This window comes from Panulirus ornatus, chromosome 36 (genome assembly GCF_036320965.1).
Source record: "Panulirus ornatus isolate Po-2019 chromosome 36, ASM3632096v1, whole genome shotgun sequence".
In the NCBI taxonomy this organism is placed as follows: Eukaryota; Metazoa; Arthropoda; class Malacostraca; order Decapoda; family Palinuridae; genus Panulirus; species Panulirus ornatus.
In genome coordinates this window covers 1,269,922-1,283,134 of record NC_092259.1, presented here as the reverse complement: position 1 = coordinate 1,283,134, position 13,213 = coordinate 1,269,922, and the positions used below count along the sequence as shown (strand labels likewise).

Sequence of the window (13,213 nt, the reverse complement as noted above, 5' to 3'; positions counted from 1 at the left end):
ACGATTTCTATTTTGTACCACAGAAATCAATGTCTAATTCTCCCTTGTTACACAGGATTCAAAGAATGTATAGAAGTTAACTATAACATTAATATATTTGGGCAGAATGTAGATTATTCTCGATTAAGGATTTACCTGGTCGCATAGTCTTATGTGTTTTTCGACCGTCTTTTTACCATAGTCTGTGTTCAAGAAATCTTCGCTTTCTCTAATGACTTAAAAGGCGTAACTCAACTAAATCTCATCTTTCCATCATTATCTCCATGCTGAACGAAAGAAGCTTTCTTGTCTTTGGTATCAAAGCTTCGTATGTATATATCTTTCTTTTTCTCTCATGATACCCACCACATAACCACAACCCACAATCAGCCTCTGTAACAATGTCCAAATACAAACCAAATTTGATGGATGACAAATCCATCAAGGAACAAATGTTCTTATGAATCATATGAAAATAAACTCTACTGTGAAAAGATAAGACCATCTCTCAATTGATATGACTTATCTATCATCAACATTAATATTTGATCATTCTAACTCAAACTTGCTAATTCTATTTACTAAGATCTATCTGAAAAGGTAGGAGATAATGATCTACGCTTGTCTTTTGATAGACAAAGTTATGCCACCATCTCTGGCCTCCCAAGACACATACCATGATTAAATGACTGAGACTTTGATACCTCCTGTGTGATATGAGCCTCCACCTCACTTCCATCATACCTATAGACTTCAGGTTACCTAAGTATACCTTAACTTGAACATATAGAATATATCCAACTTATCAAAATTACTATTGTGACTCTGTCTTCAAGCATTTTTACAATTACATCAAAGTGTGAGAACATCTATGGTTATATCATACCTTTGCCGGCAATATACTCGAGTATACCTCAACTGTTGATATATCCGAGGCTTCAGCATACCTCATTTAAGAAACATACTTTGAGTCCTCAGCATATCTCATCCACTAACATATCTGAGCCTTGAGCACTCGGCCACTAACATAACCCCATCCACCCAGCTGTACTGACACCTTCTCCCGCAGCAAGCTGGACCGACTGAACTTGGGCAAGAATCACCTGGAGGACGTGCCCAACCTACAGTCCCTCTCCAAGCTGCAGGTTCTGACTCTGAGTGAAAACCGCATCTCGAGGATCAGGCCGGGCAGCTTCAAGGGTGAGTGTCGAGATGGCCAGTTTCATGGGCGGGTGTACAGGGTGAGTGTCGCGGTGTCCAGCTTCAAGGGTGAGTGTCGAGTTGGCCAGTTTCAAGGGCTAGTGTCGAAGTGGCCAGCTTCAAGGGTGAGTGTGGAGGTGGCCATTTTCTAGGGGGAGTAGTGTACAGGGTGTGTGTCGAAGCAGCCAGCTTCAAGGGTGACTGTACAAGGTAAACATCTCCAAGGGTGAATGTGATGGGTGAGACTTAGATGATGAGTGTACAGGGTGACAGATTTTAAGGATGAAGTACTGGTTGAGAAGCCTCAAGGATGAATGTACAAGTTGAGACGTCTTAAGGTGAGTACAGGGTGAGGAGCTTCAAGGGTGAGTGTTCAGGGTGAGAAGTCTCATGATGAGTACTGTGTAAAAAAGCTTCAGGAGTAAGTGTACAGGGTGATGAAGCTTCAAGGATGAGTGTACAGGGTGATGAAGCTTCAAGGATGAGTGTAGAGGGTGATGAAGCTTTAAGAATGAGTGTACAGGGTGATGAAGCTTCAAGGATGAGTGTACAGGGTGATGAAGCTTCAAGGATGAGTGTACAGGGTGATGAAGCTTCAAGGATGAGTGTACAGGGTGATGAAGCTTCAAGGATGAGTGTACAGGGTGATGAAGCTTCAAGGATGTGTGTACAGGGTATTGAAGCTTCAAGGATGAGGGTTTTTGTATCATTGAAGAAGACTATGTTGATGTAGACAACGAATGTACAGTAAACTGTTACGTGTAGTTGTAGACAGTAAGCTACTGTCTCTGTAGAAGGTAAGGAAGACTACATGCTACTGAAGGTGGGAGGGGGTTTTGCTGCGGCAGTAGTGATGTCTCTCTAATGTAGGTTGTGTCCCCATGGTCAAAGGTACTGTGGCTTTAACTACAGACGGTGCTGTATCACTGTAGAAGGAAGTGTTGATGTTGTAGAAGGTGAATGTACTGCCTTGAAAAGGGGTGTGTTACTGTTGCAGAAGGCACTGTATTGCTGTAGAAGGCAGCTCAGTGCCCCTGAAGGTCACATGATCCCGTAGAAGTTTTTACGTGTGCTGTAGAAGGTAGGGCGGAGCTATGTCACATCCCTAGTGCTATTGTAGTTTCCAATCTCCTCAGGTCTGAGGATACTGGACATGCTGCTGCTGGAGAACAACCGCATCACCTCGCTGGAGGCCAACGTCTTCAGCGAACTCCCAATCCTGAACTCCCTCAACGTCAAACACAACGAGATCTCAAACATCAGCGAGCGGGCATTCGCTGGGATTGAGAGTGAGTAGATGGGGGACCTTTCTCCTCCCTTCCTCGCGAGGCGATCGCCTCCTCCCTGATTTCAGGTGAGTGGGGGATGCGCATCTAGCGACGGACGAGTCGATGCGAGAGGAATGTTTGAATTCTAATGTTAGTTATCGCCAGGGCTAGGAATGTGTAGAGACCATGTTCGAAGTGTGTAGGAACTATATGTAAAGGTGTAGCAAGTGTTAGATGTAGCGACTTCATATGAAGGTGTCCTAACATTGTTAGATGACGCTTAGACCATATTTAAAGGCGTATCGGCCACGCTAGAAAGCGTAGGGATGGCATCAGGTGTTGTTGAGACATGAAAAAAGGTATAATAATCATGCCTAAAAGTGTAGCAACCACGTTTGAAGGTGTAGCGATCATGCGAGAAAAGATAGCGAATGTGTCAGATTAATAGCGACCATGTTAGCAATGTAGGGACCGTAAATATAAACTGTAGCGAACATATCAAAAGCTGTAACGACCATAGTAGGAGCGGAAGTGACCATATCGCAGTATCCGCAAAAAAGAAAAAAAAACATTGTTCGCCGCCCCCACACATTTTCAAGAACAATACATGGGCACAGACATATGTCACTTTCAGGGTGAAATCATTGTGCATTTGGGAGCTGAGACTAGCGTTTCGAACGGTGTGAGCACCTGCAGCCTGCCTCAGTGTGCTTCAGACTATCTTGAGGGAAGGGCGTTCTCTCTGAGGAGAGGTCCGAATTCTCTCGCTGGTAACAATAGAATGCGAGTACGTTTGACATTTCTTAGCTCACTGGACGCTCAGAGCGCACGATCAGGGGTCTGCTTCCTACAGTTCCTCGCCTCGTTCAGGAGATCAAGACCTTATAGACCCAAAATATGGGCCTGGAATACTTCAGGAACCATGCTAGTTCTATGCCCAGACGTCTGCAGATAGTGACACCTCATTTGAACAGCTAAAAGAGGGGAGGCGGACAAAGATTTCTTGCGGAGAGCGTAGAAGGCACTAGGCCTACATCTCCATATCAGAGGGTGTAGCGCATATCATGGGGGATTTATCACCAATACGAACGTATCTGATGGAATAACCATATCAGGAGGTGAAGGGATCACGCTGAAAGATATTTGCCTATAGAGACAGTTTGGAGACCATATTAGAAAGGGTAATATCGCCCATATAGGCGGTGAAGAAACCACATTAGAATGGGGAGTGTCGCTCATAGAGACGGTGTGAAGACCATAATAGAAAAAGTATATCGCCCACTGAGATGGTGTAGAGACCATCTTAGAAAGAGGAGTATAGCGTATAGAGACGCTGTAGAGACCATATTAGAAAGAGAATGTAGCCTGTAGAGACGATTTAGAGACCATATTAAGAAGGGTAGTATTAAGTAGAGACGGTGTAGAGACCTTATTAGAAGGCGTAGTGTCGCCCACTGTTCCTAAACCAGTAAGTGTATCGACTGCTCACTTTTCTCATCTTGTCCACGGCTGTGGCGGACAGGCAACTTGGAGTGGCTGGAGCTGGGCCACAACCGCCTGGACCACATCCCCTCCCACGCCCTCCTCCCACTCCACAACCTCCGTCAGCTCGACCTGGACTCCAACAGGATCGTCGACGTGCCCGAGGACGCCTTCGAGGGCTACGGCAAGAGCATCAAGTTCATGATGCTGAACCGAAACAAGTAAGTGACCCACTGAAACCTGACACGACGGTTCGACACTTTGAGCACGACGGTACGATCTGTGGCGTACGATATCTTGGCGGCCTATGACCTGACGCTATCGTACTCCTAGGTCGTATATCGACGTGCACTAGGGTCGTCCTGTCCTAAATGACGTATCTACCATAGATTAAATAGAGGATGAACTTAATGGACAGATTCGGTCATCAAATGCTTTTTCAGCACATAGGAGCTACTTCAGTCAACAGAGAAAACGTGTGATTAATAAGGGGACACTTAGAGCCAGTGACAAAAACAGGTTTTTCTTTTAAAGATACTCGAACAGCCAGCGTCTCCGGAACACTTTAAGGGTTTATGAGAGGCTGAAGAAGGACGTCTTACCCATTTGGCCGTCGTTTTCTACGCCAGTGGTCGCGAGTTTTGTTGGTCTTTATGTACATATTTTCTACAGGTTTAATGGCAGGTCGACCGTGGCTCCCAACCCATTTCGAATGCCGTCCCACTAATTTGACTTTCCAGGACTTTGCGCACAGCCTTAGATCTGGCATTTCTGTTTTAACCTGGTAAAAAAAACCTGGAATGACTCTTTCGTTTATGAAATCATTCTACTGAAAGACGTGTGAGATAATATTGCTTTGTATTTCATAACACAGAAGCATATCTATATGTCCTCACTTTACGACATGATCTTTTAAGAGTAACACCATGTACCACCTGCACAGTTCTCACCCACCACTAGTGGTACACGTACCATCTGGACAGTTCTCACCCACCACTAGGGGTACACGTACCATCTGGACGGTTCTCACCCACCACTAGTGGTACACGTACCATCTGGACAGTTCTCACCCACCACTAGTGGTACACGTACCATCTGGACAGTTCTCACCCACCACTAGGGGTACACGTACCATATGGACGGTTTTCACCCACCACTAGTGGTACACGTACCATATGGAAGGTTTTCACCCACCACTAGTGGTACACGTACCATATGGAAGGTTTTCACCCACCATTAATGGTACACGTACCATATGAACGGTTTTCACCCACCACTAGTGGTACACGTACCATCTGGATAGTTCTCACCCACCACTAGTGGTACACGTACCATCTGGACAGTTCTCACCCACCACTAGTGGTACACGTACCTCCACTCACTACCTGGATGGCTCTCACCTCCCACTAGTGATACACTAAGCCCCAACTTAACAACTAGTGGTCAAGTATACACCACCTGATCAGTCAGTACTTCAGAAGCACACAGACACTACCACTGCCACACCCATGATACCACATTTGGTTCAGGAGACCAAAGACCACAGTGTGAACAGTGTGAAGACTCACTTCAAGAGCGGGGTCAGCATCACTGGCATCTTCTCAATAAATAAACATATTTAGGGACAATGTATTCATCCCCAAAGGTCGTTTAGAAGCCTCGTGGCTTCCCAGATCATCCACAACAAAGGACTCAAAGTCAACGTTGTGTTCCAGCAATAACATTCTTGGCTGTACGCGGGTTAATCACGTCTTACATCTAGCGTCGGACACCCACCCGGCCATTCCTATACACATTTCCTCTGCTATTTCACTCACCCCCAATTTCGTAAAGTATCCCATTCTAATGTTTCTTTTTTTTTTTCATTTTACGTTTTCTATCTTCATTTACCGAAGCGGCGGGCTGGGGGGGCCTCGCGGGTGACTTGTGTGATGGGCAAGTCCGCTTGCAGGAATTCCCGGGCAACGCTTCCAGAGTCAATGTTTGGCTTGGAGTCATTTATCGCGTCGAAGAGATGCAGCAGCAGCAGCAGCATTTAACGACGCGTTTAACGACGGGTCCTGGATACGTTATACCCTTATGAGCTAGGCACATATATATCTCTCTATATATATACGTATATATATAGACTGCTTTTAAGACCTAGATTTTTCCTTTTTTTTTTAAGGTTTGGCCCAAAAATAATACGAAAATATCTTCTCGACTCTGGATCTGGGAGCCGCGAGGTCCATAAAGGTGAGTTCGGACTGGCGTCCGCATACGAATTGACCATAAAGTCGTGGTGGACTGACACTCTTCTTCCTCCAGTAGAAAACTTAGGTGAATTCAAGTGTGGGAACCAATCTGGGGATAGTTTCTTTCCTTTCTTGAGACAGTATCAAGGGCGAGGCGGCTGGCTGCGTTTAGCTCCTGCATGAGAGGAATTCGTAGCCAACCCTGGACCCCTGACCATGACGGTCTACGTCCCTCTGAGCCACGACGGTCTACGACCCTCTGAGCCACGACGGTCTACGACCCTCTGAGCCACGACGGTCTACGACCCTCTGAGCCACGAATGTCTACGATCCCTCTGAGCCACTACGGTCTACGACCCTCTGAGGCTCGACTGTGGACGACCCTTGAGCCTCGACAGTGTACGACCCGTGGGCCACGAATGTACGACCCGAGGGTATGATGACGGTGTGACGCTAGACTTGAATCTTGAAGGGTCTAAGGCCAAGGCTTCGTGACCAAGGGGTCGAACCGTTGTGTTCAAAGGGCCGTTCATATCTTGCCCCGGGAGTGATGCCTATCGCAAACCAAATAGGGGGGTGGAAAGAGTCTCTCTCTCTCTCTCTCTCTCTCTCTCTCTCTCTCTCTCTCTCTCTCTCTCTCTCTCTCTCTCACACACACACACACACACACAAAGCTTCATTTTATTCTACTTGTTAATTTCGCTTCTGTTGTCCCCTGGTGATGGCGGAGCAGCATCAAAACCATCCTGCCCATGACGTTCTTCGACCTGCACTCGCTGGAGTGGCTCAAGCTCTCCCACAACGACCTCGTCCACCTGACGGAGGACACCGTCCAGCCCATCCTCGACACCCTCACCATGATCGACGTCTCCAGTGAGTCCCATTACCAGGTTCTCATCCTGAAGAACCACGTTTTCTTTACCTCATTTTCCAAGGGGGATCTTTAAGCATCTCCTCCTCACTGAATCTTGTCGTCATAGTCCTTAACTGGTTATTTCTTCATGCTAGTTTGAGCATTATACCCTCTCACGATCTGTGTCCTAGTCTGCCAATGGAAAGCAATGTTTATCTCTGCTCTGTATCCCCCACCTTTCTAAATTCTGCATCATCTTCATACTGCACGTAGCTACAGGTATTTATTTGTATAATCAAATGTGTTTTAGATCAACTGCTTTCCATATTTCTTACGTTAAAGTAAGGCAGTTTGTCAGAAAGGTTCTTTAACATGATCTGTGTTTTTAATGTTGTTATAAACATCTTTTAGTGACAGCTCTCTCCACACACCACACTAATCTCTCATCCTCCACCTTAAATAAACCCGTCCCATTTCACCTTCCCGAGAGTTAGCAGTTTCCATCGCTAAGGTTATTCAAGAAATCGCTACAATAAATTTCCAGACGACTGGAAGCTTGCTGATACAACACCCATTTCCAAAAGAGACGTAAGAAACATTTCCAATGACTTGTGTGAAACATTCTTAGTCGTAGCGATAATGACCGATAATCATATTTAACAAATTTGATAGAACTTCTTTCATATATATATGGTCACTATGACTCCAGGATGCCCCTCAGATGTGACAGACCCTTTAAAAGTGGTAGACGAAGTACCACATAAAAGATTAATACGTGAGACGAAAGCCCGCGACGCAGGTAAGTGACTCTGTGTGTGTGGACACCAGAAGGCTTTGGGGTCAGACGAGGAGGCGTCCCAGCTGGCTCAGCTTGACGAGCGGGATCCCACAAGGATCAACCTTTGGACCCAGACTTTTCTGATCTGGATATAGCATGTTAGTCCAACCTTTTTGATGTTAACACGAAATTAGTCCATTTATTTTGCCGTTGATACGAAATTAGTCCATACATTTTGCTGGTAACAAAAATTTGGTCCAAAATTTCGACCGTTAACATGAATTAGTTCGAAATTTTGGCCGTTAACACGAAATCAGTCCATTTTTTGCCGTTAATTCGAAATACATCCATTTTTTTTGCCGCTAACATGAAATTAGTCCAAAATTTTTGCCGCTAACACGAAATTAGGGAGTGAAACATAGACTTATAGAGACCAGACTGCTTAAAGGATTAAAAGGGATTTGATCCTATTGTTTGCGTCGTCAGAACAATGGGAAATCGTCTTCAACGCAGACAAGCGCAAAAATAGTGCACCTCTGCAAGAAAAATATCAAATATGAACATGGTCAGCCATCATTCGAAACATAGGAAGAACAAGACCACCTGAGAATGATAAAGTATTCGTAAAGGAATGCCTGGAAGTATACGGTAAACATAGTGTTAGGATTGGATAATTAAATTTAGGCTTAAAAGCCAAGTATTGGAGCTTATAAGGTTATCCAGCGCCCTGACACAGTATTAAGTTCTTACAGCCAGAAAGATAAACTCTATTACGACGCGCTAGTCAGACCTCACCACCCGTCCCTCTCACCACCACCCGTCCCTCTCACCACCACCGTCCCTCTCACCACCACCGTCCCTCTCACCACCACCCGTCCCTCTCACCACCACCGTACCTCTCACCACCACCCGTCCCTCTCACAAACCGTACCTCTCACTACCACCCGTCCCTCTCACAAACCGTCCCTCTCACCACTACCCGTCCCTCTCACAAACCGTACCTCTCACCACCACCCGTCCCTCTCACAAACCGTCCCTCTCACCACTACCCGTCCCTCTCACAAACCGTCCCTCTCACCACTACCCGTCCCTCTCACAAACCGTACCTCTCACCACCACCCGTCCCTCTCACCACTACCCGTCCCTCTCACAAACCGTACCTCTCACCACCACCCGTCCCTCTCACCACCCATCCCTCGCAACACCCATCCCTCACTCACTACCACCCGTCCCTCTCACCACCCTTGCCTCCTACCATTGTCCACCACTCGTCCCTCTCACCACCACCCGTGCCTCTCACCATTGTTCACCACTCGTCCCTCTCACCACCTGTGCCTCTCACCATAGTCCACCACTCGTCCCTCACCCGTGCCTCTCCTTAACAGCGCCTCTCACCACTGTCCTTCTCTCGTGGCAGATAACCCGCTGGAGTGTGACTGTGAGCTCATGTGGCTCCGTCTGTGGCTGGAGGACTTCAAGCGGCGGGAGACGTACAAGTCCATCGAGCAACACACCTGCTTCGGCGAGAGCCGCCGCACCGTCGACGTCCTAGACCTGAGCGCCGAGGGCCTCGGCTGCGTCGTCCATCCCAAGGCACTCAAACCCATCCTGTACCTGGGGGTGTTGGGGGGTGGTGGGTGGATACTGCCGACGGGGGTGGGGTTATAGAGAGGGTGGGGGGATACTGCCAACGGGGTTGGGGAGAGGGTGTGGGGTTGATAGAGGGTGTGGGGTTCATAGAAGGGGTGGGGTTGATAGAAGGGGTGGGGTTGATAGAAGAGGTGGGGTTGATAGAGGGGGGTGGGGTTGATAGAGGGGGTGGGGTTGATAGAGGGGGGTGGGGTTGATAGAGGGGGTGGGGTTGATAGAGGGGGGTGGGGTTGATAGAGGGGGTGGGGTTGATAGAGGGGGTGGGGTTGATAGAGGGGGTGGGGTTGATAGAAGGGGTGGGGTTGATAAAGGGGGTGGGGTTGATAGAGGGGGTGGGGTGGATTTTGGAGGGAATCCAAGATAAGGATGGAATCTGGGGTAGTGAAGGGAGGGATGCTGGAGTAGTGAAGGGAACCCAGGGTGTTGAGGGACCTGGGGTGAGGTAAGATCCTGGGTTGGGGAGGAAGCCAAGGGTGGAGAGGCACCTTGGATTGAGAAGAGAACCTTTGTTGGGATCCAGGGACGAGCAGGGACCCTATGTTGGGATCCTGGGTAAAGAAGGGATCCTGGGACGGGGAGGGAAGTTTGGATGGGGGAGGGAGGGAGGAGGGATCCCGGATTGGGAGGGAATCCCTGGTTGGGTAGGATTCCCTAGCTTGAAATGCAACTGACACTGGGGAGGGAACGTATGGGGTGGAACAGAGACTCTAAGCTGGGAGGGGGACAGGTGTTGGAAAGCCTCTTGGGGTGAGGAGGGGAACCCAGTGATGGAGGGAGTGAGGAGTGGCACAGGTGTAAAAATATTGACTCAGTTGAACAGTCGGTATGTAGGGGGTGACCCTTGCCATTCGTTGAGCCTGTGACACACACACACACACACACACACACACACACACACACACACACACACACACACACACCTTAAATTTCCCCCTCGAGGGAGAAAAAGAAAAGTCTCGTTCAAAACTCCTCTAGTTTTCTGACCCTTATATTTTGAAGTCACATGACGTCACTCGTGCCCTTAGTTCGTGCTCCCCACCCAGGCCATACGACTCTCCTTAATAAGGTCTTACAGAGCCAGTCACCATCAACCCCTAACAAACATACCCAAAACTAGATATTCTCAAAAGGATTCTGAGTTACGAACCGCCTCTCACAGAGTGTCGTAATTCAACTCTTTTTTTTGAATCAATCGAACCATTATCTGCTTTTTTATTTGATTGAAACCTGTAAAGAAGTTGAGACGACACCAACGATAGTAATGCAAAGGGTTTCAAATTGTTTCTTTAATAACATTATCTCCCCTTTGGATCACAATTTGACACGCTTATCGATAGACTTCATTCTCGTGTTCAAAATTCTCTTTATGAATCGACATGTAAAGTCAATATTGATCTTTATACTCGGTGAGTGGTAAGCGAGATCAAAATTCCTTTGTAGTCTTAATGGATTTTAACATCCAATCTCTCTAAGGGCGTGGAGTGAGGGGCGATATGATGTACATAAGTACTCAGATGGATGAGTCTGAATTGGAGGCATCTAGATAAGACCCTATAAACCAAGTAATATCGAACTGAATCCGTCAACCATAGTCTTAAACTAAGAGATACTAGATGTCAATGTTTAAAAAAAAGATATTAATAACTAGCTTGAAAACAGAGGCGTAGATGAATGGAATAAGTTGCCAATATATTCAAACATTACGGGGATACTGGAGAGTCTCAGAACGTTGGATGAACCTTCACCAGAGTAACAACCCCTGCGGTTATACAGAAACCACCTAGATTAGGTGACAAGGTCTATCCTGATTACTATTCATTCTCACATTTTTCACGAGTTTCCCTTCCATTGACAGTTGTTCTACAGCATAATTGTAGAAACATAAATAACATGCGACAGGGCCCTGTTCTTGGCGCCTGGAGAAGAGTTGACTAACATGACATTCCCCTTTTCCAGGGAGTGGCCACCACCTCCACGCCGGTAGCCCCAGCCATCACCATCTTCCTGACGATCGTCTCCATCCACCTGTAGGGGTCAAGCACCACCTATCCAAGGTGCTGTAGGGGGAGCGCCGCGCCCTACTTCCTCGCGCCAACGGAACACCTGTTGGATCCGCCACGACTACTACTGCTGTTGTTGTCAGGCCTCTCCCACCGGAACGGCTGAGGTGGTCAGGCAGAAACGCAGCTGCTGGTCACCTATTCTGCCTGCCACAGGACATCATCTCTGAGGACTCGCCTCCCACGGAGAGGAGGAAATAGGGCGACAGGTGCACAACAATATGTTAAACTAAGTCCCTCACGCTACTGGTCTGTCCCGAAAGGCATATTAGCCAGAGGAAGAAAAGTTTCTCTGGATCTCAGCTGTCTAGGTTCCTAGCTATTTAGGCCCTTCTGACCGAGATCCTAGCTACCCAGGTCCTAGCTTTCTACGATCCTAGAGGCCAAGGTATCGCCAGCCCGGGAGTCCTAGATGCTCCATCCTTTTCTAATGACTGAAGAAACTCCTTCTTCAGGGACAACAGTAAAGAAAGAACAGAGAAAAAGAAGATGATCAAAGAGCTTCGAAGGGAGTGGGAACCTTATTAGGAATAGTATGAGAAGGTACAGAGTTCCAAAGCTTAGCCGTGTAGGGAAAGAAACAAGCGTTACAACGGCCCACACCCTCGACTTACCAACGTCCTCAAAGTAACCTTGGGAAGGTGTGGTTCGCCGAGTATCACGTGCTCTTGCTTGCTTATGGTGGGGGACACGCATCAACCAGGTCTTGGGAACAGAAACCAGAGTAATACCTGCAGAAGAGAGAGAGAGAGAGAGAGAGAGAGAGAGAGAGAGAGAGAGAGAGAGAGAGAGAGAGAGAGAGAGAGAGAGAGAGAGAGAGAGAGAGAGAACCAATACGGCGGCGTCTTACTTTGGACTGGACTATGTCAAATGAGTGTATGTATACATAGAGCATGAATCACTCCAGGTCGAAAACAACGCGCCTTGAACAAGGATAATTCAGTCCTTTATAGAATATAAACAAAACAATTGACAGAAGAATTCTCGACATCTGAACAGGATTCCCAGTCACCTCGAGGCAGACGCAGGTATTGTGTGTCATGTGGAGTTTTCAAAGGGGATCAGATTCCCCTAAAAAACTCACTATCTGGCTGACGATGATGCTACTCCCTTCCTGGGACGCCAGCCACAATAGATTCTGGCTTCCTGGGACACAAGATCCCGGCTGTATAGGATCGTACCCCTCTAGGATCATAGCCACTTGTCTTCACGTCTGAAAAGGTTCTTAATGAGCTGCATAGGATCTACTGGTAATGACACTGTTGTTCATTTGTTTACCAGCTGTCCAGGAAGTCCCCGACTAGTATCCTAGCCACCTAGTGTCATAGGAATCTAGGACCATATCTTGCTACCTAGTGATCTGGATGTGTCGGTTCCTAAAAGGAAAAAAATCTTATTATTCCCAGGTCAAATGACCGCTGACAGACCCTTACTACATTCTCCTTATCTACTTCGCTACTCTGTCTATAGTTACGTGTTAAGGTAGTGTTAAGAATGCGTAGAAGTACTGTCTAGTAATTTCCTCTACAAACACTTCCTTTTTAACTCCAGCGTTGTTACTTATTGTTCCGATGGCTCTCCTCGCCTCCTTTATTAGCTCCTTGTTAGACCGGTAAAGAGCTAATTATCGTAAAGCCCAATTTCCTAGTATTTCTCATCGCCCGTCTGACCCACGAGTGCAAGTTGGCTGTTATGGCGAAGATGTGTAG

The 13,213-nt window shown here is 47.1% G+C and overlaps 1 protein-coding gene across 1 annotated transcript in view; it reads left to right on the top strand.

The window, feature by feature from the left end:
• The window catches only part of LOC139760249 (uncharacterized), a 33,574-nt gene extending 21,585 nt beyond the window's left edge, over positions 1 to 11,989 (top strand). Inside the window, exons 5-10 of the mRNA XM_071683174.1 lie at positions 1,049 to 1,179; positions 2,316 to 2,468; positions 3,970 to 4,150; positions 6,897 to 7,036; positions 9,212 to 9,387; positions 11,401 to 11,989. Coding sequence (XP_071539275.1) covers positions 1,049 to 1,179; positions 2,316 to 2,468; positions 3,970 to 4,150; positions 6,897 to 7,036; positions 9,212 to 9,387; positions 11,401 to 11,475 — 856 coding nt within the window. The 3' untranslated portion in view covers positions 11,476 to 11,989. The remainder of the gene's footprint in view (positions 1 to 1,048; positions 1,180 to 2,315; positions 2,469 to 3,969; positions 4,151 to 6,896; positions 7,037 to 9,211; positions 9,388 to 11,400) is intronic.
• The last annotated feature ends 1,224 nt before the right edge of the window (positions 11,990 to 13,213 follow it).